Source organism: Orcinus orca, chromosome 16 (genome assembly GCF_937001465.1).
Source record: "Orcinus orca chromosome 16, mOrcOrc1.1, whole genome shotgun sequence".
Taxonomy (NCBI): domain Eukaryota; kingdom Metazoa; phylum Chordata; class Mammalia; order Artiodactyla; family Delphinidae; genus Orcinus; species Orcinus orca.
The window spans coordinates 17,938,361-17,965,978 of NC_064574.1; the positions used below are offsets into that span (position 1 = coordinate 17,938,361).

A 27,618-nucleotide genomic window follows, 5' to 3' on the forward strand; every position below is an offset into this window, starting at 1 on the left:
TTGGCATTTCTCGAATTCTTCAAAGTGAATTATGTATCATTTTCATAGTAGCAATGAAGTGATCTTTCTTTAAAAATAAAAAGGCAAGCAGATATGTCAGGATGTTAACAGTGGTTATCTTGGATAGTGGAACAATGGATGTTTATTACAGGTTTCCCCACTACCCCGAAGTAGAGCATTCCTATGAGACCTTTGGTAAGTCAAAATGGTGTAAAGCAAAGAAGCAAGTTTCCTTAGGACACATCTTGCTAATAGATACACAAAATAAATGGAGATAAAGCACAGATGCTCACAGACACAGTTCAAAGCTATGGCTGCTTGATGCTGAGATGCTGCATATAGTTCCCAGGGAAGGAGTTGGAGGTGCCTTTCTTGCTGCTCAGGGTGTGTTCTGCCTCTCTAACACTCCCTGCAAAACAAACGCTGAACCTTATTTTCGCTTTTCGCCTTTTTTTGCAAGAGTGAAGATCCTCTTTGGATTTCTTTCCGTTGGCTTTTACGAAAGACCTACTTACGTAGGTCTTTCGTAAAAGCAAAGTGGCACGAAGCAAACTTTCGAAAAGCGGGGGAGACCCGTATTTTATTCTTTGTAGGTTTCCCTATTTTCTGACATTTTAATTTATTGAAATTTTAAAAACATTAAAAAAATGAGGTACTTGTCCTAAGTTAGATAGAAAGTGGTGGAGCCATTATTCAAGCCTTGTTACTGGAGGACGGGAAGATATGAGACAGGATGGGCCACGTCCTGAGCAAAAACAGGCAGCAGCACTGAGAACTGCTGTCAAGTCTGCTTTTCGCCCTATGGGTGGGGGACCGCATTTCAGTTGAGTTGCTTCCTTGTCATGAATCTTAATGTCTGAACTTTTATAGAAATCCTGAAACCATAGGCTGTGAGAACTGGAAGGAATCTGGAAATCATCCCATCCACCCTGCATGTTTAGCAGATGAGGGGCTGCAGACACCAGCGTCTGTTTCATCAGTCATGGGTTAGAACTGCAAAATGTTTTTGAGGCAGTCGTGTGCAATCCTGAAGGTGAACCGGGCTGAGCGCTGTGTGTTGGCTCTGCATGAAATAGGTCAGTCTCCAAGTTCTAACCAGTACTGGGAGGAGGCCGTTCTGTGGCCAGGGGGTGGGTGCCTGATGCAGATTCAACAGATGTGTAGTTCACGCTTTTCCTGTGCCTGGAACTGTGCCAAGTAGGTCTTCTCCTCCCACTCTCTGTTTTGTTGGTATAGAAATTGGGTCTCAGCCTGAGGGCAGGTGAACTGCATGGGGGTCACTCAGTGTAGTTGTAAGGGGTTGAATAATGACCCATTATGTCCAAGTTCTAACTCCCAGAACCTGTGAATGTGACCTGATTTGGAAAACAAAGGTCTTTGCAGATGTAACCAAGTTAAGGATCTCAAGGTGAGCTCCTCCTGGATTTAGGACCTACATCCAGTGTTAGGTGTTTTTGTAAGAGAAAGACTGAGGGAGATTTGTAACACAGAGACACTAGAGGAGAGAGCCACATGAGGACGGAGGCAGACACCAGAGTGATGCAGCCACCTAGAAGCTAGACGGGGCAAGGAAAGATTCTGCCCTAGAGCCTTAGGAGAGAACCCAGCCCTGCTGACACACCTCGATCTCAGACTTCTGCCCTCCGGAACTGCAAGAGAATAAATTTCGGTCATCTGAAACCACCAAGTTCATGGTAATTTGTTACGACAGCCCTAGGAAACTCGTATATCTGGTAGGAAAGAACCAGTCTTGGCCCAACTCTGTTGTCTGTGATTTTGGCTCTGAGGTCCTCATAGATCATTTTTGATCAAGATGCAAAAAGCAGGGTATAGCTTACTTGGGGTAGATGGTGAAGGAAAAGCTCAGAAAATCCTGAGAAGTGGATGGAGAAGTGGAGCCATGTGTTTGGAGTGAGACAGAGGGCACCTCGAGATCACAGGACTCAACACCTCTACTCTGGACGCTCAGAGGCCGGGGAAATAGACCTTACGCTGCTTTGGGAATCCAGCCTCTTGCAACTTCCCATAAAAATCCCCATGAGGATAGCCAAGGCAGAGCTCTTAGCAACTAAAACAGGAAATCCTTGGACAGAATCTGGGAGAAATGTCCCTCAACTCTGAGGCTAATTGAAATGGTCAAGATAAATGTTAAATCAGCCGCCCCTCCAACAAAAATGAGATGTGGCCTTAATTCTTCCCTGTTCCTCTAGTAGAAGTCTGAGGTCTGTACCCACCTGAAATGGGACAGACATCCTTTAGAGCACGAACACGACTTTCTGAAGCAGTCCAAGTTGTATTGTTTTCCTCCCACCCTTTCTTTTTACATCTTGCTGGAGGCTGAAACTCACAAATACAACAAGGCAAAAATTAGCAGGGAAATTGTGGCAGCACATTGTATCTTGGAAGGTGTAGTTTTCGCAAGTAGAGTGCTATAGGTGGGCTGGGAGGAAAGCTTCTGTGCATGGTGGTTTTTCATGTACACCATCTGTTCATAGTGTCAGAGAATCAGACAGTAAGCATAGGAGATGATCCAAACGCCATCCTTCTGAATCGAATCGTAATTAATAAGAATAATATCTAACGTCTATCGAGAGCTTAGTATTTGCTGGATACTCTTCTAAGTAAGAGGTCCACAAACTGCAGCCCGTGGGCTCCTCTGCTACTTGTTTTTGTGACGTTTTATGGGTACCCTGCCTCATTTATTTGCTTATCTATTTTTTATGGCTGCTGTCACGCTCCCACAGTAGAGTTGAGTATTTGTGGCAAAGATCGTATGGCCTGCAAAGCCTAAAATACTGATTATCTGGCCCTTTATGAGAAAAGTTTGTCAGCCTCTTTTCTGAGCCATGACGTATATTAACTCAGTTAATCCTCATTGTGATTTTAGGAGGCTGGGATTTTTATTATACCCATTTTGCAGATTGGGAAACAAAAGCATGGAGAGTCTAAGGAATTTGTCCGACAGTACACTTTAGGAAATGGCAGAGCTGGGATTTGACTGCAGGCAGTCTTCCTCCTGCATCTGGATCGCCATGCTGTGCCCCCAAGTATAAACCCACAGAATGAAAGCATCTTCTGTATCTCAGGATTCAGGGTGTGAGATGTGCCTGTGTACCTGCTTCCCAGGTGTGTATACAAGAAGAGGACCTGACAGATGAGAGATCAGCTTGCTCTCTTTGTTCTGTTAGCAAAGCGTGGGAGGCCTGGGTCTGTGGTGTTTAGAAGCGAATGGGTTGAGACTCAAGAAGTTTAGTGATCTGTGCTATACAAATGATACAGTATCAGAAATGCATGGGCTCAGAAAACGTGCTATTCAGAGAGCCTTCCTGGGGAAATAATCCCTGAACAGATACTTCAGAGCATCAAAGGATGAACCAGAAATCAAGAACTCAAAACAAAGAAATCATGGGATGAAAAGGCTGGTGAGCGTCCTTTGGGGCATCGACAGAAGCCCTATTCAACTTGTCCCTAAGCTCCAGAGGAGGATTTCCATCTCAGCAAACTGTCTCTGTGAAGTACTTTGGCTGCCTTGTTCACAGCTGTATTCCCAGGGCCTACAGCAGTGCCCAGCACATAACAGGTGCTCAGTATACATTTGTCATAGAACAAACTGGTGACATCAGTGAACTGGCAGCCCTGTGGAAGGGATGTTTGTGCCTTTTCCAATGGCATCTGGATGTTGCTTCAGTGCAGATAAGTCCACTATAAACTGTAATCCCTCATTAAGCCTCTTCTTTGGCAAGGTCTTACAAACCACAGTCACAAGCCCAATTAAATGCCACAACTCAGCAGAAAGCACTAACCCATGCCAGGAAATGTGGCTGCTAGGAAATACGGCAAGATGTTTGTGTTGTTGTCTTTCTGTGGTGGGCGATTTTCTCCCCTACATTCTACTTTTCTGGGGTTTTTTTTTCCCCCTGGGTTTCATTTTAAAATGAAAAGCAATGAATACTACACCACGTCTCCCAATTTGGTGTTTGGGCATCTCTACAGGAATTCTCCTGTGTGATGTCTAGGCACCTCTTTGGGTGTTGAGCGTCGTAGGGATCTAGGAAGCTTGTTATGGGTTGAAATTTACCTCCCTCCAATTCATACGTTGAAGTTCTAGCCCCCCGTACCTCAGAATGTGACCTTATTTGGAAATCGGGTTATTGCCGATGTAATTAGTTAAGATGAGGGCATACTGGAGGTCGGTGGGCCCAGACTTCAGTGCGGCTGGTGTCTTTATGAAAAAGGGACATTTGAAGACAAACACGTGGGGAGAATGCCGTGTGAATTTGAGGGCAGAGATTGGGGTGATGCTTCTGCAAGCCAGGGAATGCCAGAGATTGCCGGCAGCCCACTGGAAGCTGGGAGAGAGAACAGGTGATCCCACACAGCCCTCAGGAGGAGCCAACCCTGCTGACACCTTGACCTCAGACTTCTAGCTTTCAGGACTGTGAGATCAAGCATTTCTACTGTTTCAGCCACTCGGTGTGTGGTCCTTGGTTACAGCTGCCACAGAAAAGTAACACAGAGCTCGTCGCCTGCCTGGCGGCTTTCAGCCCTAGGGCTTCTGCACTTCATCTTGTCCTGCTCTGTCTTTCCGTCTGTGTCTGGGTGGAGCTGACGGGGTCTTTGGTGGCGAGGAGTGTAGACTCCCCTGGACTGGATGAGGGAGAAAGCAGCAAGAGGGAGGATAACCAAGGGGTAGGGAGGCCTTTGCCTCGTGGTCAAAGAGTCTAAAATCCAAAGTGGATTTTGGTAGAAAAAGTGAGACAAGGGAAGGAGACTGGGGCTGGATATTAGGGGAAATGTAAGTTGGAAGTGGGAAATCAGATTTGCAGTTGACAGGATTGGAAACAGGTAGAGAAGTGAAGGGTGAGAGGGGAGGAGGGAGCAGTTTGGGGTGAAGGCCGTGAAGGATGTCAGGTGCTTCAGGGACCTGATTTCAAAGCTCCAGTCCATAGCCATGGGGACATCCTGGTGGCTTCGAGGACACAGGTAGGACTGGGAGACCCTCTGTGTCTATTTCTGTGAGTCGGCATTTCCCTCCAAGTATCCTCTTCCTGCCCTCAGACGTGCAGAGCCAACTGTGGTTGCCTCCCATGGCAATGAAAGCCCCCTCCCAGGCTGGCCCACAGGAGTGATGCTCGGAGGCCTTCCTGGAAGTGGGAGTTGGGAAGGCAGTTTCATGCGGGGCGGTGTAGGGCGATGGTCAAGAGCCCAGGCTCTGGCCTTTTGTTACAGTGTTGTGACCCCAGGAGACCTGTGCCTTCGTGGGAAATGCAGGGACCATGCAGTGGACAGGAGCTTGCCTGATACCCTGGGTTAGCATGGCCCACCCAAATAGGCTGCGTCCCTGGGAGCCTGTTTGCACAAAAAAAGTGGTTCTCAAACTTGAGCATGCATCCGCATCAGCTGGGGTGCTTGTGAAAGCACAGGTAACTGGGTCACACCCCAGAATTTCTGATGCAGTAGGACAGGAATTTGTTTTTGTTTTTTTTATCAAGTTCCCAGGCGATGCTGATGCAGCCAGGTTGGGGACCACATTTGGAGAACCACTGACAAAGAAAAATGTTCCTTGGGGTAAACTGGGGAGAGCCGTGGCTTCCTGGTGCCTCCTGGGGACATTGCATGCATGGGAAGTGAGACTGGGACCTACCTGATCCTGCTGGTTGGTAGGACCAACTATCTCACTCTCTGTTGTAGTCAGAGATCCACAGGAGGGCTCAGGGATTCTGCTGCCACCAGTGACCATGATAGCTAACATTACATAGATCTTACGATGTACCAGCCAGTATTCTAAGGACTTAACCTATATAAACACATTTAGTTCTCATAACAAACCTTTGAGGCAGGTACTCCTATTACTGTCATCATTTTCACTTTACAGATGAGGACACTGTGGCTCAGAGAGGTTCAGTAACTTGCCCAAGGTCACACAGAATGTAGCTGATAGAGCTGGATTTGATCTGGCAGTCTGAATCCAGAGTCCATGTTCTTCTCCTACATTAATCCCCTGACCTCTCAGGAGAGAGGGGGCAAGAAATGACCCTAGTGACATCGGCCATTTCATTTGGCCTCTCTTTGCCCTCATTCTCACCTCAAAAAAGGAACTAGCATTTCCCATCTTAGATGAAAGAAATACCTTTACATTTTAAAAACAAAAGCTGTCAGGATTAATTGGATAACAGTTGTCAAATTCTTGCAGCTCCTTAGAGGCTGGTAAAAGAGGAGGAATAATTATGGAGCTATTTTCTATGCAGACCCTGGTACATTTGGGGGAGTAAATAAGTATCTAATGATATCCTTGGTGATTACCAGTGATTGAAGGGGGACTGCTCACGTCAGCAGAGAGGCCTTGCTGAGGTTGGGCCGTAGAGAGAGACTTCACCTTTGATGGTGGGTGGCCAGAGCCCTGCTGTCCCTAAGAGAGGTACACAGGGTGTGGCCCAGGGTAGGAGGGAGCCTCCTCCAGCAGGCTAGCATACTTGCCAGCCCTGGATGGAGAGACGGGGCAGCACCGCTGGTCCACCTGCCCAAGTTTATGGACCCCTGGCTCATCAGGGCTGGCAGTTAGAGACCAGCTAGGCTGGTGGTTCTCAAAGTGTGGCCCGTGGGTCTGCTGCATCAGCTTCACTTAGAAACTTGTTAGAATTCTCAGGCCCCACCCCAAGCCTACTGGGGGTGGGACCCAGCCATCTCTCAACAAGCTTTCCAGGTAATTCTGATGCATGCTTCACTCGGGGAGCCACTGTTTTAGAGAAAAATAGCACTGACTTTGGAGCCAGACACACCTAAGTGTGAATCCTGGCACTGCTGCCTTCTGGCTGTGTGACTTTGGACAAGTCACTGCACCTCTCTGAATGTCAAGTTCCTCATCTACACAGTGAGGCTGGGAGGTTAGAGAGGTGGTTTGTAGGATACTTGCTCTGTACTTACAATTCCTTCTAGTCCCACCACAGTTTAGACACTGTCTTGTTTCTTGGCTTTGAAAGAGTCTATTTCGTCTTCTGGGAACATGCTTTCTGCGCCCTCTTCACTTGTCTGACACCTATATAACCATAGGCCTAAGCCTGGGGTTTATTTGCTCCAGCAAGTTGTTGTTTTCTTTCTTTGTACACCTCCTCCCCCAGATCAAGTCCGGACTAGATCTCTCTCCGTGTACACGAGGTATCACGGGACTCCCCGCATCCTCACAACTGCCTTTTACCTGGCATCATCTCCGCGGGGGCAAAAACAGTCCTGCTGACTGCTGTTTCTCTAGAGTGTCAGACACATGGCAAGTCTGCAGGTAATATTTGATGTTGGAACCAATTTCACCCAATTTATAAAATGCTTGGTTCAGGGGGGTTTGGGGGAGGAAACTGGTGAAGGGGTTAGCCTTCATGCGGGGAGGAAACCAAGGCATGGAGGTGCTAGCTGACGTAGGGATGCAGTGGCAGGGGAAACAAATGGAGAAGGTGAGCCCTGGTGGCTGAGGATTTGAGGGGAAGCTGCTGTGGAATCAGGGTACAGACAACCTGTAGCACATCTCTACAGGGCAGAGAGCCCATCTGATATCAGCATTAGACAGTGTAATGCCCTCACCTCAACCAACCACCATCTGGTCTGCTGATGAAGGACAAAATGATGTGAGGTCATCTAGCCAGCCCTCACAGTAAGTCCATCCTAGCGTCTCCAGGGCAGGCATTTTGCAAAGCTCAGGGTACCTCTTAACCTAATTTATATATGTATTTATTTGTTTATTATGGATAGGGTCATGGACCTCTTTGAGAAATAGATGGGCCCTCTCCCCAGAAAAAAGCACAAAAACACAAACCTTCCCCAGTGTTGACCTTGCCACTCTGTGGGGACGTGAGGAGGTTGCTTTCAGAATCACACCCAGATGTTGGGAGATAAAAGCGTCAGGTGAGGCCAAGTAGACTTTAACACTTTACGTCTCTTCAAGCCTTGGTATTTTAAAACTTGGGAGATAATAGCAATGACCCAATTTAGTAATGTGAAGGCAAGACAGCACTATTTTAACAGACTTAGTCATTTCTTCATTTTGCATTTTTCCCCTCTTTTCCATTTGTGGCTTTTCCCATTGCACGTATACGAAGTAATAACCTAGTATATTCCATAGAGCATGGCAAACATGCTCTATATAAAACACTGTTGAACATTCTCTGAGTGTAACTGGAGCATAAATGTAACTAATCAAAATATTATCATGCCAACGGATGTGTGAAGAGTTCGGAGATTTAAAAAGTATATATATTTTAGTTCCATGTCATTTCAGTTTAGAGATTTAGAGCTGCAGAAGCAAGGGACTCAGCCCAATGAATGTCAAGAACAATTTGGGGTCTGACAGTGTTCCCGGCAGCCCTGTTGTTCTCTTTACTCTTTTTTTAAAAAATAAATTTATATATTTTATTTATTTATTTTTGGCTGCATTGGGTCTTCATTGCTGCACACGGGCTTTCTCTAGTTGCGGGGAGCGGGGGCTGCTCTTCATTGCGGTGCGTGGGCTTCTCATTGCGGTGGCTTCTCTTGGTGCGGAGCACGGACGCTAGGCACACGGGCTTCAGTAGTTGTGGCTCGCGGGCTCTAGAGCGCAGGCTCAGTAGTTGTGGCGCACAGGCTTAATTGTTCCGCGGCATGTGGGATCTTCCCAGACCAGGGCTCAAACCCGTGTCCCCTGCATTGGCAGGCTGATTCTTAGCCATTGTGCCACCAGGGAAGCCCTCTCTTTACTCTTAATATGACAACTGATTTCAGTTTTGTTCTTTCCTCCCACTCATTGCCCTTCTTTCTACCTGCTCCAGCTCCCCAGAGCAAGGCCAGCCAATCCCAGGGAACGTGTGATGACCCCTTGCTAGCAAATACAACATGCCCACTTGTGGTGTGGAGCCTAAGAGCTAAATGATGATTAGAATTTCCTGGGTTTGAATCTTGGCTCTGCTGCTACCTGTGTGGCCTTGGGAAGGTTACCTAACCTCTGTGTGCCTCAATTTTCTCATTTGTAAGAGAAGGTTGATATTAGAATTAAATGAATGAATAGAAGTAAAATGTGATAGTATGTGTTTGCTGTTGTTGTTATTAATGAGCAGATGTGACTAATACAGGAAAGGAATTCTTGTGGGAAGATCAAAATGACTGTTTCTCCAGGAACCAGATCCAGGGAAAAGGGTCTCTCCTCCTTCACCCCTTTCCATAGGAGTCTAGTTAGAAAATCCAAGCCAGTCCTGTCTCCTTACTCTCCACTCGCTTCGTCATGTGACTTTAACTCCTTGGAACTGTAGACTTCTCCAGCTGGAGGGAACTTCAGAAGCTCTAGCTGCACACCTGTGCTCCAGGTGAAGAAATGGAGGGAGAATTGCTCGCTCACAGAGGCACCACGTGTCTAAGATGGATGCACAGGAAGGGGTCGGAGTCTGAAGGGAGAGTGACATTGTCTGCCCGTCAGTTCTGTCTCGACCTCGCCGTAGAGTTCTGCGATTTCCCATGTCAAAGAGCAACTCAGACAAACCCGTTAGATTTCACCGTTTGTGTGGCTGAGTTCTCATTCCGTCCTGTGTTGGGTTCCATTGCTTTTCCTACAGTAATGCTTATTTTTCCTCCTGGGATGTTGAGATGCTACACTGAGATGTTGGGGGAGGCAAGTTATGTAGTTATACGTGCGGAGAACCCGGTGTGCTGCGTGATGTTTAGCCGGGTCTGGTTTCATCATAAGATTATTAGAAGGTCTAAAAGTGTGAACACTTTTGTTTGGGTTTTGGTTTTGGTTTGGGGAGCGAAGGGGAGGAGAAGATGTTAAAGGGTTCAGATTTGGGTTTTATTCTGCTTTATCTCCATCATGGTCCTCCTCTCTCCTCCCTCTCTGCTCAGCCTTCTTTTCCTCGCCTGAACTCCATTTCCCTGGTGTCACCACTGCCCTTTCCCCTTCCTTCTTCCTCTGCGCCTCCTCTCCTCTTCCTTCCTGTCTGCTCCTCTGATTTCTCCCCCTTTCCTTATTTCCCCCACTCTCCCTCCCTCCCTCCCTCTTCTTTTCTCTCTCCCTCTTTTCTTCACCTTTCATCTTTTTCTCAGTGATGGGGAAGGAATGCAGAGCCCCAGGTACCTGGTCTTTGGGGGAAGGGTCCACGTTGAGAGCCCCCTTCCAGCAGCACCTTCAGATCCAACCACCTGAGTTCAATTCCATTTTCAACTGCATTATCCACACCTACATGGACTATCAGATAACTTGTGTGTTGGAGAGCTGTCTTAACACATTTGCATATGAAATGCTTAAACCTCACCTTATTGGTCTGAATGAATGATTACAGAAATAGTTATTACTTGTTCACACAAACTGACTCTGACAAAAATGTTCACAAGTGTTCGGTGCCTTTGAAACGTCGGGATGTATTTTCTTTGTTCTAAATAGATACTATGTATCCATTAAGCTGTAGTTAATCCCTCCCCCCATTTTCTGGTATATTAGAAAGGAAGCACATTTCTTTCCTTTTTTTTGACACATGATAATTAGAAGGCTTTCATTGATAGTATGAATAATGTCGAATGATATGTTTGTTTCCCTGGCTATTGGTAAATTGTTATGTTTATGATTGACTTAATGATTATTAGTTTTCATGATATTACTGGTAGAACTCTGTTTCTCTTCTCTTACTTCTCTTATATTCTCTTACTTTATGATGCATTGTATCTTTTGACATTTTTGTGCCCCCTGCCCTTTTATTGTGATCAGACAGCGAAACTTCATCATTTTGGACTTTTAAATTAGGCCATGTGCAGGAGAGCTATAACAGAGGTATGTATAGGGTCAGCAATGCAGGAATAACTGTTCTCTAGGCATTAGTGAAAACCACAGAGAGAACTGCATTTAAGTAATTTAGTGAAGGACCATGGCTGGGCCAGGCAGTGTGGATTTCAGGAACAGCATCACCTGAGCGAAAACCCAGAAGCAGGGAAGTCTGGAGTGTGTATTAGTTTCCTATTACTGCTGTAACAGCAATTTCTGGAGGTCGGAAGTCCTAAATGGGTTTCACTGGTATAAAATCAAGGTGTCCACAGGGCTGTGTGCCTTTCTGAAGGCTCTAGGGGAGAGTCTTTTCTTGCCTTTTCTAGTTTCTAGAGGAAACTTGCATTTTTTGGTTCATGGCTTGTTCTTCTATCTTCAAAGCCAGAAGCATAGCATCATCAAATCCCTGTCCGATTCTGCCTCCTCTGCCTCTCTCATCCAGAATAATCCTTCCATTGCAGGGTCATCTGATTAGCAATTGTACTTCCATCTGCAACCTTAATTCCACTTTGCCACATAAGGTAGCATATTCACAGGTTCCAGGAGATTAGAACATGGACATCTTTGGGAAGCCGTTATTATACTTACCATAGAGTGGATGAGGGCTGTGTAGGGGGAGAGTATTCATATACAAGGCAGGAGATAGAGGCAGGGTACAGAGGTCTCCAAACATCCCCATGAAAGACTCTGGACTTTACAGGAAACAGGGAGTCCTCCTTTCCTATAAAGGAGGACTTTCTAGGAAGTTTAGGACACATCATGGTTGGTTTTGCATCTCAGGAAGATGCTCCTACTTGCTGTTGCATCGGTGAAAGAATTAAGGACTAGACCGATTAGGAAGTTGTTGCAGACATCCGTGAAGCAGGCAGAAAGTCCATGACACAGATGTGATGGATGTGAGCTAGGCCAGCGGCTGTGGGAGTGGAGAGGAAGAAGACGAAAGGAGAAACACAAGGAGGAAGCATCCCCAGAATTTGATGACCGATCCATTGCAAGGGGTGGGAATGGGGCAGCAGATTTGATTCTGTTTCTCAGTAGTCTTTGCCATTTTCTTCCTCATTCTATCGAGGTCTCCCCACTACATTGAAAACTTTGGGGAATGGGAAGGACGGAAAGGAGCTAGTTTTTGAGGACCTACAATGCAGCAATCATTATCTAGATACGTTATAAACTATTTCATTTAATCTTCATGACCACAGTATAAGATGTATTTTTGTGGCCGTTTTGCCAGAAAACGAAACTGAGGTTCACAGAGTTTAGGAGATTTATCTGAGGTCATCCAGGCAAAAGAGGAGTAGCTGGGATTCCAATCCAGACCAGGTAACTCTAGGGCTTCCTTGTGTCCTGCATCATCCCCACACACCAGGACTAGGGGGCTCAACAAATAGTTGTTAAATTGCATTTCAGAACTGAGGCTGTGAGTGCCCTGTGTGTGCAGGGTACCCCTAAAAGGCATCGGGCATTTGGAATGCTTAAGAACTCTCTACCTCCTGGAGGTAACATGAGTTTTTTTTCCCCTCTTAAATAGCTCTTTGAGGAACCACTGCTGTGACCATACAGCTCAGGCACGGTGGGCAGGATTGTCTATGCTGCAAACTGAAACAGGAGTCAGGTAAACCTGACCCTGAATCTTCATTGTGTTGTGTGTCTTTGGTCAAGTCCCTTCCCCTTACTGGGATTTCTAAAGTGAGTTGGTTGGAGCAGTTAAGCTCTTATGTCTCACCTGGCTATAGTTTGTTATGCTTTGATGAATAATCTACAGTTTCTAGACCAGCATTACTCAATAGAACTGTCTAGGATGATGGCAATTTTCTCTGTCGTTGCTGTACAATATGGTGTCTACTGAGTCCTTGGACTATGGCTAATGTGTCTGAGTAAATTAATTTTTAATTTAATTAATTTAAATTTAAATAGGCACCTGTTGCTATTAGCTACTAAATCGGAGAGGGCATTTATAGACCCTGAAGTCTCTGATTATTGAACAAGCGTAATTGGTGTGTTTATGACTTTCTACCCCTGTAGCTTTGGGCAAAAAGACTTTACCTGCCTCTTCCTCACTGTTCCTTGCTTTAAAACAGGGATAGCATGACACCGTCTCACTGGGATGTGGAAAGATGCTTAGACCAATGCCTGGCATGTACTAAGTTCTCAGTAAACATTATTGACATCAAACATGTTATAAATTGCATTGGACCCATTATCACCTGCTGCTGACCATTTGTTATGAAATTAACATTTATTGAGTCAAGTCCAGTGTTATACGTAACATACACTGAAAACAGATCAACCACAAAACTTGGACTTGTAGCTTTCATTATCCCGTTTTATAGATGAGGACGTTGAGGCCCAGGGAGGTTTATTGACTTGCTCAAAGTGAGGCAACTAAGAAATGACAGAAGTGGGACTGAAACCCAGTTTTCTTGACTATAAATCCAGGACTTGTTACATGCCGCCACAGCTGCCTTGGCTGCGGGCAGCATTTGGGTCCCTGCCGCCATCCGCTCCCTTCACGTAGGTGCTGGCTCTGGGAGCTGGCAGGGCCACCGGTCTGCAGGGACAGCTCTGAGCTCTCAGAGCTCCGGGCCCTCAGCTGCCAGTTGCGAGCACACTCATGTAATCTTAATGAACAATGTGCAAAGCCATTAAAAACTCAATTAGGGTTTTCTTTTTACTGCCGACGTGAGGACTGCAATCCTGAGGTGCTCATGTGTAAACACAATAGCCACCATCTGCTACGGAGAAGCGTTTTGCCTCCAAAAAGGGGATCTATGTTGCAGACACATCAATAACGGGGCTCTTATCAAGGCGTTATTATGCACGAAGGGGGGAAAAATGCAAAGTTTATGGCCAGCCAGAGAGTACTTCCTGCTTTAATTCCACAGTTTTTGGTACTACGTATAATAACTATGAGGAAACTAACGCTGTTTTATGTTCCTGATCACGCCAGTGGATTTTGGGGGGGGGCGGGGGGGGGAAGAAGAAGAAGGGAAGAAATGTACTTACAGTCTTTCTCTTTCTTGTTTCTGGCTGATCTTGGCATAATGACAGGCTCATTTTTGATCTCCAGGAAACTGACAGCCCTGGGATGATATTAATTAAGCCTACCTGTTGATCAAAGAGGGCCCCACCGAGCTGCTGATATATGAGGGCTTTCAGTCCCGAACAGTCTCTAAAACGGCAGGCCTGTGCTCAACTCAGAGATCTGGCTTCCTTTCTGGAGGATGTGGCCAGACCTCTGTAAGGTAGATGAGATGCGCATGAGGTCTGTAGATGGCAGGATCCCACCCTTCCCTGAGGTACTGTGCTTGCCTTGCTGGATGCTGTGGTTTCCTGCCTCTGTGCCTTTGCACGTGCTGTTTGCTCTACGTGAAATGCCCTCCCAAGTTACCACCAGGCCCACTTCCATGGAAGGTATCCCAACTGGGAAAGAGGAGAGGCTTTCGTATTCTAATGTGTGGAGTTCAGCTCTGTACCACCAGTATCTCTTTACATCGGCTGATCTACGCTAACCTGATGGGGCTGACAGTATTCCTGGGAAAGGGATATCAGGAGAGAAAAGAAATTGAGCCCTGTGCAGTTAGGATATGAGAGTACTGGACGGAACCTGTTGCAGGGAGTGACTGCAGGGCCACGGATGGAGGAGGAACTCCATCATGAAGGATGACGCCAAGTGGAATTAAGAGCTGACCTGTAGGGGGCAGAGGTGCTGAGTGAGCATAGACCCTGATGGAGGAGGGGAAAAAAAGCCATGTGAGTTTGCAGAAAGAGCTGCCTCTTGAGCCTTGTGGACTCTCGGGCCAAAGCAGTTCTATTGTGTGTCCCCTGAGTCTGTCCCAGGGCAGAGAGACAGTAACAAGGACCCACCCATTCGTGGAGACATCACAAACAATGACAAAGGCACATGAGGGATCTGCACCTGGAAGTGCTATGAGGACAAGGGGACCGGTGTCATTAACTGGGGTGCCTTGGGGACTTCTGGAAATAAATAGGGAGTGTTGCTTGGAGCTGGAGTTTAAAGCTGGTCAGATTCCATTGTCAGGGTTCATGATATGCTCAATGACTGGTGAGGTTTCACTTCTGTTCATTCTTCAAATTCCAGCTCAGCTTAGTCCATTCCTGGAAGATGTCCTGACCCCCACCCCCGGCTGAGTTAGTCACCACTCCTCTGTGTGTACTCACGGCTGTGCTGCACTCCAGCGAGGCTGGATCTGCTGCACGGTCCACTGATTGCGGCCTCTGCAACTCAGAAGCACCTTCTTCCATGGCTGCTGCCCCCTCTTCACAGTCTCTGCTTCACTGAGCTCTGGTTCATCTCATCACTAGTGTCTGGTTCAGAAATTGCGGTTGTGTGTGCCTGTTTGGTAGAACTCACATCCTCTGCCTGAGTCTTAGCTACAGAGGAGACTGGGAAAGAGGACATCTTTTTCATTTCCATAGAGGAAATGGGCTCTGCTTAAAAATTTGAGGGGTTCCCCCAGACATAGGAAGGGAGTTCAGATATTGAGTGGCATGTTTCTACTCCAGGTCATCAGTCTACTGAGCTTGGAGGGTGGCCTGAGAACAGCCACCCACGGGGGGTGGTACCTGGTGAGCCACGGGTGACACGAGGTTACACTGGCCGCTGCCCTGATGAGTTTCCACTGCCTAAAGGGGGATCTTGCCTGCCCTATCCCCAAAACTTACTTTTTTCTGTCCAGATTGGGAGCCAAATGATTCGACCCTACCATTTGCTTTTTATACCATACTCCCCTTCGAAGACGTTCGTGATGGGTTCTGATACCGCAAGGAACTTTCTACCCTCACGTAGGAACACTCAGATTCCCTAGGGCACCTGCAGTTTAGACAGTGTATAGCTGCTGGCTTCTGATTCGGTCGGTAGCTTGGGAGCGTGTGTGTGGTTGTATTAACACAAATATCTGGAAAGGTGCATATGTTACCTTACATGACAAAAGATGTGATTGAACGAAGGATCTTGCCCTGGGGAGATGATCCTGGGTTGTCTGGGCGGACCCGATGTACAGGGTCCTTATAAGAAGGAGGCCGAAGAATCAAAGTTGGAAAAAGATGTGTCTGTGGAACTACAGGTTGGAGTGATGCCCTTCGAAGATGGAGGAAGGAACCACGAACCAGGGAATGCAGGCAGACACTGAAAGCAAGGAAACAGTTTATCTCCTGAAGGCTCCAAAAGGAAAGCAGCCCTGTAACGCCTTGATTTTAGACTCCTGACCGCCAGAACCATAAGGGAATAAGTTTGTGTTGTATGAATCCACCGAGTTTTTGGTTTTTAGTTATAGCAGTAATTGGACACTAATCCGGGGTTTAAATCTCGTGTCCCCAAGCCTCCACCTGCTTGGCTGCCGGGCCTCTTTCTGCCCTCCTAAGGCTCTCCCCAGTCACTCATAAGAATCCTTGGGCATGTTGTGAGTGCATGAGTATAAATAAGATCATTTGCCCGTGTTGCCCCTTTCCGGACTCCTCATGGAAGCTCACTGCCTGCGTGGCGCAGGAGACCCTCACCACGGCTGCTGCTGTGGGTGTCACAGTGTCACAGTCCCCCTCCCCTCTTGCGGGGCGGGCGAGATACCGATGCCGCTGACCTCCCGCACCCCACCACATCCCCAGAGGTTCCTCTCTCACACTCTGTCACTTGGACTCCAGGGCAGCACTGCGCATTCCCCCAGCCTCACCAGGACATTCCTGAGCAGGACTTCTCCTGCTGTTCCCACCTGGCCTGGGTGGGATGGGCAGCCATCGTTTTCTTTATTATATATTTTTTTCAGTTTTCTTGTTTACCTCCCTGAGACTTGCACCCAAACACATACCTTTCTGTCTGGTTTACAGGCCAGAGGATGCATATCAGGTCACACAGATCGCCATTAGGGGGTCAGGGTGGTGGTGATGGGGAACGTGATTTGTTACCCTAACCCAACCCAACTCTGGCCCCCCGAGACACAAAGTATCTTAATGAAGGTCCAGGATGTTTCTTTCCTTCTCAAGGATTTATTTTTGGAGTCCATTATTTTCATTCTCTTCTTTCTTTCTGCTTCTTTTTACCCAAGGACACTGCTCTTAATGATGTCCCTATTTGGAACATCCTGCAGCCTTGCTTAGTAACTGTTATCATTTCTCATGTTATCTCCTTAAATAAAGGGACTTGTAGGAAGTAGGGGCTCTACAGGGATGCCAAAATAATAAGGATAATACTAGTTGCAGAAATAAACGTCAAATGTTTAACGGCTTAATGACCCAATAATAGTTTATTCCTTGCTTACTTACTTAAAGTCCAAAATGAATGTTCCTAATTGTGGGTGGCCTTCCTCATGGTCATGGTCATGGTCATGGTCATGGTCATGGTCATTCAGGGAAGTAGGCTCCTTTAATTGTGGCTTTGCCGTCACTTAGGCTCTTGGAATCCTGTACTTTCAGCTGGTGGATGGGAAAAAGACAATGCAGCAGTGATTCTGGAACGTTAATGTGCATACAAGGCACCTCGTGATCTTGATAAAAGGCTAATTCAGATGCAGTAGGCCTGGGCTGGGGCCTGAGAATCTTCATTTCTTACCAGCTCCCAGGTGATGCTGAGACTCCTGGTCCAAGAATCATCCTTGGAAGGATGAGATAAAAGAGAATGGAGCAGTGGGAGTTGGGGGAGGGAGGGTGGAGGCTGTCTGCTTCTAAGCACCAAGTCTGGAAGTGGTAGACTTTGCACTTGGGCCCCATTGGCTGGAACCTAGTTGCAGGTCCTCCCCAAACTCTGAAAGGAAGCTGGGGATATAATCCAGCTATGTGCCCAGAACAAAGAGGACAGATTTGCTAATCAGCCAGCAATTTCTGCTACATGAAGACTTGGTGGAGGGCCAAGCACTTCCACCAGCTCTGCCTTCAGGGAAATGGCAGCATCCTTTATTAACAATCATGGAGGCAGCAGATGGAGAAATTCCTAGACTTGCTGGAGTGGATGGATGTCACATGGCCCCATCTCCTCAGTGAGCCTGCTTCGCCACTGGAGCTAGGATGCAAAGAGGGGGAACCTGAGCTGGTGGACGGGAAACCTTCCCAACTGTCGCTGCTGTGGACGCTAAGACCCCTGGTGTGAACTGGCAGGAGGATAGGAGCTTAAATGTCCACGGGGCATCCCAGGATTCTGAGTGGAGAGAGCCAGACACCACTTGTTTCTCAGGCTGTCTTCCCTACCAGTAGCTGTGCCCCACCCTCCCTCTGTGGCCAGAGGCTTGTGGGTCTTGTGGGTCATCACTCATCTGTCCCAGGGGAACCTTCTGGAACCCTGTGGGATGTAGGTCAGCAAACAGACGTGGGCATGGATGCCAACCTCCCTCTGTGCCTCAGTTTCCCCCCTGCAGTGGTTCCTTCCTTGCTGCCTCAATTGGGAGTTGGTGATGATTAGAGACAACATCTGACAAGGGACAGCTCTCCATGTACCCTGTGTTACTGCCTGGCTCTAAACTAGGGAACTTGACTCTCTTGGAAACATGGGGAAGATACCACTTTCGCTCCACTTTCAGCGGCTCCTACCCCAGGGGGTGGGTGAGTTTTCTGATTGGTGGGATGTTGAAAGTCTGTTAGCCATTGGTTCAAGTTTCTGTCTTTATCACCTTGCTTCTTGTTGGCTCATTTTTGGGATGAGCCCTAGGGATCTGGGTTGAGTTGGAAGGAAGGAGTCCTTGATCATGCAGCTGCTTTTGCATGCTGGTTCAGGGAAGAAAATGCAGGAAGCCTAACTTGGCCTCAAGTCCAAGCTCCTTCCTCTGATCCAGCTTTGTGAACAATAAAGCGGAGATTTTGAAGTCTCTCTCTCTCCTGTGTCTATTTTTAAATTTGTCCTGAACCCAGAGGAGACAGGCTACGAGTGACCAGTGCCCTCTAGAACCCCGACAAGATACGGGTTGCCCAGCATTTATTGTCTGCAGCGATTAGTCTTTTGGGAATTAGGGTGAAAGAATGAGGCTCCTTACAGCTACTGAAGTGGCTCATCTTGGTTGAGGATAAGTGGTCTTAAGGTTTCATTCCAGCTGAAGATTTTAGTGGCTAAAATAAGATTTCAAAACAGCAGTGGTTTTCTAGGTGGGAATATTCATTCCAGAAAAACTTGAGTTTATCTACTGTGTGTTTTTTTAAAAAATAAGTTTATTTATTTATTTGTTTTTAATTTTGGCCGTGTTGGGTCTTCATTGCTGCGCGCGGGCTTTCTCTAGCGGCGGCGAGCGGGAGCTGCTCTTCCTTGCGGTGCGCAGGCTTCTCATTGCGGTGGCTTCTCTTGTTGTGGAGCAGGGGCTCTAGGCGCACGGGCTTCAGTGGTTGTGGCATGCGGGCTTAGTTGCTCCACGGCGTGTGGCATCTTCCCGGGCCAGGGATCTAACCCGTGTCCCCTGCATTGGCAGGCAGATTCCCAACCACTGCGCTACCAGGGAAGCACTACTGTGTTTTATGATGCAGTTTATTTCATAGAATCATAAGACTCTAAGTCACAGAGTTTAGCCCTCCCAGTTGATTGTGAAATTTCCTTAGAAGGCTCCTCAGTTTGTCCAGGCTCTGTGTAGCCACCTGCGGTGATGAGGAACTCACTTTGTCTCCCAGGCAGTCCATCCCATTTTGCATCCATTTGACTTGTTAAAAGGTCCTTTGAACTGGAATGTGCCTCCCTGTGGTTTCTTTCATAAGTCTGATCCCTCTGGTGACCTTCATCAGTGAGCTATTGCCGCAGTCATGTGCCTGACAAACCGAGAGGAAACTCGGTGGCAAACAGCAGTGTGTGTTTATTCTCACATTTCTGGGTCTGAGCCCCCGCGGTGGATCTGCTGAGCCAGGTTGGGCTCCTTGGCTATGTGGCTGTGCTTTCAGCTGTGTGGGTGGCTTGGCTTGGGTCTTTACTATCCATTGAGTTTAGTTCTCTTCCACATGTGTCCGTCCTTGATCCCAAGCTGAAGGCGGCAGCAGCTGCTTGGGGCACATTCTTCTCATGGAAGGTGGCAATAGTGCAAGAGGGCAAGCCCAGCTAGGCAAGCATGTTTCAAGCCTCATTCTGTTAGCCTCCTGTTGATCAAAGCGAGTGGAGCCCAAAGTCGTGGGACGGGGACGGGGACATGCTCTCTGCCTCTTTTGGGAGGGACTGCAAGGCCAAAGGTCAAGGGCATGGAGCCAGGGAGGGGTGAAGAACTAGAAACAACCATTTAATCGGTCAAAGCAACTCCAAAGAGGCTCACTTCCTTTCTAGGAGACAGGCTTTTCCAGTGTTTGAAAATACTAGTCATGTTTTCTGCAAATAGTAAAAATAGCATAAACTTTGAGGTTGAAGAAAATCTGGGTCTCGTGCCTCTCTGTCTGAGTGGTCCAGGGCGAGTCACTCAGTCTTTAAATAAAATGAAAACTCTCCTTCTCCCAGGGTCATTCTGAAGATTAAATTGAACAATATATAAATAAGACAGTAAGCATCACACTGGTAACCCTTAAGTGCTTAGCAAGTATTACCCTCCATTCCATCTTTCAGTTGGTTCTCAAATTTTTTCAAGGTCTTCTTCACTTATTTGAATATACTGTACTTTTTATATGTCCTCCTCTGATATATTCCTTGTACTAATGCAAGGCTCCAGGTGGAATATGTTAAAACAATACCTGGGTGCTGTAGAGTTTCTGCTTCCGTTGCGACAACCCAAGCTCGAATGAGGTGATATTTCACCTCATTTCACCCACGGAGGTTGCAGTTAACTAAATTCCTGAGTTTTTATTCCATGCTTCCTGTTGGAGCTACTGTTTTTAATATTTGCTGTTTTTTTTTTTCTGTACATGTTTATAGACTGTTTACTTTGTAGAATACTTCGTGTATGTTACCATCTCTTAATTCTTAAAACCACCTCGGTGAGTAGGATTTTTTATTCCCAGTTACAGAAGAGAGAGGAAGTACTCCAGAGAGGAAATGTAGGTTTCTGGGGATCAACCATATCCTCCTAGAGGGACTGGATTTCTGGCCACTGTGTTTACAGGTGTGACTGATTTTCAGAAGGATTTTCTTTCTCTCTCCTTGTCTCTACCTCCCGCCCCCTTTGTGGATCTCCAGGATCCTTCATGATGGTGAACAGCTCTGGGAGGGCCTCTGGCCAGAAGGCGCACCTTCTCCTGCCGACCCTGAAGGAGAATGACACCCACTGCATCGATTTCCATTACTACTTCTCCAGCCGCGACAGGTCCAGCCCGGGGGCCTTGAATGTCTATGTGAAGGTGAACGGTGGGCCCCAGGGGAACCCTGTCTGGAACGTGTCTGGGGTCGTCACTGAGGGCTGGGTGAAGACAGAGCTTGCCATCAGCACCTTCTGGCCACATTTCTACCAGGTATGCTGTTTTACCATAGTTTGATTTTTTTTTTTTTAAGTAATAATCTATCTGTACACCTCTTGCCCTCTTTAGAGTTTAGGTCTAGAAAGGACTTCATTTACTCACTTGTTCAACGCGTGTTTACCAAGCTACTTCTCCTAGCCAGGCCTGGAGAATGCAGAAGAGATCCTCTACAGCCCCTGCCACCCTGGAGATCGCAGTGTGGAGGAGGAAACTGATTGATAAATAAATAAACACTTAGAATATAGTGGGATACATGTAGATTCCACAGGTTGCTGGAGGAAGCTAGCTACTGAAGCCTTCTATACAATAATTTCTTATAACAATCTGATGAGGGAGATACTATTATCATGCCTGTTTTACAGATGAAAAAATTAAGGTTCAGAAAGATGAGATAACTAGTCACATATTGCCCCTGAGGAAGACGGTGTTTGGGGGCAAGACAATTAGGATGGCTTCTAAGAGGACCAGACAGCTTAGGCTGAGTCTTGAAGATGAATAACTAATTATTGAAAAAGGAAGGGAAAGACATTTGAGTTGACAGGGGTAGTGCACACCATGCGCTGGAGGAGATTTTGGCGGAGTTTGGAAACTAGGTTGTTTATAGGTCGAAAAGGAGATCTACTGGGAGCTAAGCCTGCAGGGATGGGTAGGTCATGGGGTCTTTGAATGCCAGGCTAAGGAGAGTAAATTTATTCTCTAGGCTAGAGCAGCACTACTCAAACCATCTGTGGTGGAGGACCAGGTTTCTTCTCCTCAACTTGTGGACCAGTACTTTTATAAACTGCAATCAAAGTGCCACAGTAATGCCAAATTGCTGGGCTACTCTCTAAATGCCTCTTATCTCGTTGAGGAGCCTCTTATCCCATTGAGGACTGATGACACACACTCTGCAGGGTGTCACCAGCCCACAGAGCTCACTTAGAGGAACACAGCTCCATGTTGTGGCCTGGGGCTGTTGAAAGTTTTTTTTTTTTTTTTTTTTTTTAGCGTTATGCGGGCCTCTCACTGCTGTGCCCCCCACCCCCCGCCCGTTGCGGAGCACATGCTCCGGACGCACAGGCCCAGTGGCCACGGCTCACGGGACCAGCTGCTCCGTGGCATGTGGGATCCTCCTGGACCGGGCACGAACCCGCGTCCCCTGCATCGGCAGGGGGACTCCCAACCACTGCGCCACCAGGGAAGCCCCCGAAAGTTTTTTTTTTAACTACGCTATAAGGTACAACTTACGTATCATAGAATCCACTTATTTTAAGTATGCAATCCAGTGATTTTTAGTAAATCTATTGACTTGCACAACCGTCACCATAAACCAGCTCTAGAACATTTTCATCAACCCCATAAGATCCCCTGTGCCTGTTTAAAGTTAATCCCCATGCCCACTGATGGAAGGTTTTAAGTAAGAAAGTTACGTAGATCTACTTTTGGAGAAATTTCTCTGGAGTTGGAAGCAGAACAGGGACCTCCGGGTGGCAAGGTGAGTGGCTGGGAGATTTGTAGGCATCCTGCAGTTCAAAACCCATGGTATAGTTCTTTCAGATGTACCGTGCAAGCAGTTATAGACAATATGTAAATGAATGGGCGTGGCTGTTTTCCAAGAAAACTTTATTGTACAGAAACAGGTGATGGACCAGATTTGGCTTCCAGGCCATAGTTTGAACCCTGATGTAGGTGATAAAGCTGAGGTCTAGAGATGGACAGTGAAGTCCAAGAGCACAGAGCAAATCATTGGCAAAGCTGGGACCAGAATCCTGGTGCCCTGCTTCCAAAACTCCCCCCGTTTCACTGAGTATAAACTTCAGGTGTCTGCGTAAGTCCATGGATCCCATCAAGGAGGCCTTAGGGTTCTAATCTGAAAACCCCCTACCTAGGGTCTGATGCAAATGGATACAGGATGGGGCCACAGGTGCAAGTGGAAAGAGCAGGAAAAGTGACCCCAGAGAGGGATAGACCTATGGTTGGCTATGCTCTTTGATGGGGTACAGAGGGAAAAAAGGACATTTCTTAGGCATCTCTTAACGTCCCAGCTCTGTGGTAAGCATATTGCCACTCATTTATCTGACAGTAACTCCTGTATTGGGTAGCCACATGTCCTGTGTTCCAGAGAAGGGGATATTATTGGTCAATTGAGGTCCCCGTAATCCTGCCTAGGGTCCTCTGCTCCAAGCTGAGTTTCCTGCTTTTAGGGAAAAAAGCATGCCCCTTCTGAGAATCTTCCGTTCACTAGCTGTGCGATGTTGGGTCTGTCCCATCATCATTCTGAATCACAGTTCTCTGGTTTGTAAAATAGAGATGTCAGTGGGTCCAATGAAGGGTTCTTATGTGGATTAAATGAGATAGTATATATATAACATCATATCAGGCTTGCAGTGGGCCTCAGCAGTTATTGGAAGGAAGGGAGGAGGAAGAGAGAAGAACAGACAAAGAGGATGGAGGAGGGAGGCCTTCTTTAAAGAAATACTGCTGTGGTTGAGCTCTGAGCCATCTCTGTCCTAAGCAGCCTCATCGGGGAGAATGTTCTGATTTCCAGTCTGTTGGGCACTGCAGCGTCATTCCATTCCATTTTCTCTGCTCTTAGCTTTGTGGTGAAAAAGCCACTAATACACTGAGAGCAGCGGTTTAGAAAAGACACGTGTGTCTTTCAGACACACACACAGCCAGTAACAGATAGTCCCTCGGCCATACCCACGGGAGCACACACGAGTGCACACGTACTGGCCTGTTCCCAAACCTGCCACAGATGCAGGGGCACCACCCACACATATATCAGGGGAGAGAAAAAGGGGCCCATCAGGAGATTCAAAGACACTTGCCAAATGCATTTTAAAATTCACCAGACCCCAAGCTCTGGCTCTGCATGCATGATTCTGTGGACTAAGTACCATTTCGGTTCTCAGCACTGCTGGGCTTCAGACCCTGATGGCTTATGTATTCATTTATTAAAGTCATATTTCACAGTCCTAAAATTGACTTGTAGCTCTGTAATAAGCAGGGACATTTCATCTTTCTTATCAGTGGGCTCTCTGGCCCCAGGCCGGCAGCAGGGCCTGGGATGAGCATGTTCCCCCCACTGTCCACCCCTCGCCTGCCTCTTCGCAGGAGAGCAAGGGCTCTTCCAGCACCGCTGAAGCCGCACTGCAGATGGCTGCCCCTTTCCAGGGGATGTTAATTCTATTTCATGTTTTTTAATGATTCCAAACTTTTCTGTCCCAATAGTTAAAAAAATAAAAGAACTTTAGTCGTGCAGCCGCTTGTTCTCTCTATTCTCCATCACCTGCCTCAGTGAAATTACCTTTTACTCAGCTCTGTAGACCTCTGAAGTTTAAGACTCGCCTGACTTGGACTTAACTGGACTCAAGCCCCGCCCCTTTCTCAGGAGTCCCTCTGGCACCTGGCGCTCTGTGGGTTTGGTAAATTCTTGCGCAATTCAGGAGGGGGCACCACAGGGAGGGGGGCCACTTTCCCTCCTTCAGACTCCACCCCGACTCCTCTTTCATTCACCCACCACCCCTGCCCGCTAAGCAGCGAGCACTCCTTGTCTTAGGCAGGCCTCCTGGGGCTGGTGTGGGGAAGAGCGTCTCTATTGATTTCACCCCAAGAAGCCCCTTCCCCACCCTCACCATGAAAATATATGTGGTCCTCTTCCGAAGAGGAGCGCTGGTGAGCCAGCATTTTTCTCTCTCTTATCTTTTGAGAAGGTGTTTGCAGCTCCTGGAAACTTTTGCTCTACAAATTCTCTGCTTGAGGACTTCAGTGGTGAGCCTAAGATGCCAGGCCCCTTAAACCGTGTCCTGACATATCGACACCCTCCCCCAAACAGGCACACAGCCTGCCTTTTGTGGAGGGGATGAGGGTGACTCATCTCTGAGCCTCTCTTGGGATGTGACTTCCTGGCTTTGCCCAGCAGCTCCTGTGCCGGGAGAGGTTGGTGTCTTTCCACGCAAGCTCCACTTCCCCAAACCAGGAGGTCTCTAAAGGTCTAGGGGTTGGGGGATGTGCAGTTGACAGCAGGGACACATGGCAACCTTGGGGTTGAAGGCTGTCCTGCAGGGAAGTTGGGGTTCCCAGCCCAGGCCTTCTGCTCCAGTCCCGGCACCCCAGTGTCCCTGCCTCCATACCCTGACGTGGAGCATCACGGGGTGGCCTTCTTCTGGCCCCCTCCACCCCGCCCTCGCTACTCCCTGTCAGCTAGAGCTCCCTTCCTTCTCACAGTTCTTCACTCACTCCTCTGGCTCATCTCCCATTCCTGGCTCGCATTCCTCAAGGGCCTTGGTTTCCTTACGAGTGTGCTTTGCTTGGAGATGACCATTCTCCTTCACCTCAGAACACCTGGGCAGGTCTTTCTATCACTGAGGGTCTTGACATCACCCTGTCCCTTTGTGGTGTCTGTCCCCAGGAACTGGAGCTGGTAGGTCTTCCTAACCAGGACCAGAAGCACATTGATGGGATAAGCATCTCCACCCGAAGCTGCAGATATCTTCTGGGGCGCTTTCTGACCAGAAGGGAAGAGAGGACTCCAGTGGTCCACATTCCCCAGAACTTGGTCGGCTGGGAACCTAGCCCCAGGGGCTGAGCTGTAGCTGTAACAGCTGCTTTTCCTGAACCCCACAAGACAATGCTCTGTTCTGCTGTTGCGTTTGTTTGAGTGGGCTTCTTCCTTTTTTATCAGCAGTGAGAATCCAGGGGGGCCCTCACATCTCTCCTGGATGTCCCTGGTTGTGCTGCTTCCCTGTGAGCTGCCCTTGCAGCCTCTTGCTGCAGCCAAACCTGACTTCTCTAACAGTGTTCTGTAGAGCCCTGCCCTGTGGCTTCACACAGAAGCTCCTCGTGGTCAGAAACTTGAACCATGAATCCTAGCAGTCATTTGCATTGCCAGATTCCCATTCAGAACCCCAGCAGTAATGGGCATTACCAGGATCTCGTTCAGAACTATAAAGCATGCAGCATGGATAAGGGGGTGTTTAGGGTTTGGGGGGCTATATGTAATTGCTAGAGGCTGACCCTGCCAACTTAACCCCAGTACCCACTGCTTCTCCGTGGCTAAGGCCCACCATCCCATAATCTTTCGGTGGCACGTTCTAGCCACCATCTGAGATCTCCCTCTCTGGTGCCTAGCATTGTGCTCCCCAGGGTTGGCCCTTGTTTCTGGAAGCAAGCAGCTTGCCCAGGAGGTGGCATGTGGGCCTCGGAGTCAGCCCCATTGTGAGTGTTCAGGGGACAGGCCTCAGCAGGTGAGTCCAGGTGGGCCCTTGAAGATCCAAGCCCGTCCATCGTGGGCCTTCCTTCCTTTTCTTTCTGGGGAGGAATGGTGGACTCCCTGGCACTGTTCCTGATACCCCCAGCCTTGTGACCTTCTACTCTCATGCCACTGAGGGCTCTATCTCATGGCAGTTTGCATGACTTTAAAAAAAAAAAACAACTCTGTCTCTGGAGTTGCATGCCAAGAACAGGACCCTCTTGGCTCCTGTAGGTTTTGCGAGCACTCTGCTCTGAGCAGTCTGGCAGTGATGGGGAGGATATTCCCCATCTGTTCTGGGAGGTGCTTTATTCTCAGCTGCATCCAGGACCTGCCTTTTGTTGTAAACATACCGTGGACCCTAATTCTAATGTCTTGTGAGTCCGGAGCCTTCATCAAGGATTCTGGGGGTTGTCACCGTCTCCTTCCCCATGCTTCTGCGCTCTCTCCCCTCCACCTCCCCAACCGCCGTGGCACCTGCAACCACCTGTGCCTCTTAATTTCCGTGTACCTCCCCATGGACCCAAAGCCCAGCCCCTACCAGTTCCCGCCTGTCATCACTCACATCAGAGTCTGTTGAGTGTAGGAATTTTAGTGGAAACTTGGGGTGAGGGCACAAGGGGTAGTCTCATTGGGAAGCCCATTACTTTCTTCCTCTCCCACCATTCCCTTGAATTTTCCTTCTCATCTCCCATCACTCTGCCCAGAGAAAGGGCAGTAATAGTAACAGTCATCAGTATGTTACTATATGTATTGTAAGCATTATTCCAATTATTCATTCATTTCATGAAAAGAACAGTACCTTCTTCCCCTTGTTTCTTACAGAATATTACTCATATTTGAGAAACCCAAGACTCACCTACCCCAGTGCGTTACAGAAAAAAATTCCCCAGAGGAATTCTGATAAATGAAAGATTCTCTGTCTCATTATAGAATCCTTATTTCTGCAACAGGAAGGAGAGAGAGCGGTGAACAAATGTATGTTTCACTATCATACATCCATTCTCTCATGACCAGCCTTGGGTTCGTTCATGGAATATTTGTTAATAATTATGATCTAGGTTAGATACTGAGTAATGACGTGAGAAACAGAGTGTCAGAAGAGTTTAATAGAGTTGGACTTTGATTAACTGGGAAAAAGTCAGAACTCTGCTTAACCAAGTGTTTGGTTAAATGAGAGTAGGGCTGCTTTTCATTGAAGTCCAGTGATGGACATGGCTGTGAGCCAGGAGGCCGGGGCCTCAGTCCTCGATCCACCTCTGGCTTC

General features: G+C 47.6%; 1 protein-coding gene across 12 annotated transcripts in view; it reads left to right on the forward strand.

Annotated features, from left to right (window-relative positions):
* The window catches only part of PTPRT (protein tyrosine phosphatase receptor type T), a 1,087,126-nt gene that overhangs the window by 366,288 nt on the left and 693,220 nt on the right, over positions 1–27,618 (forward strand). For all 12 annotated transcript variants that reach the window (XM_049698694.1, XM_049698695.1, XM_012534093.3 and 9 more), the window contains exon 3: positions 20,841–21,112. In XM_049698694.1, the coding sequence (XP_049554651.1) occupies positions 20,841–21,112 (272 nt within the window). The remainder of the gene's footprint in view (positions 1–20,840; positions 21,113–27,618) is intronic.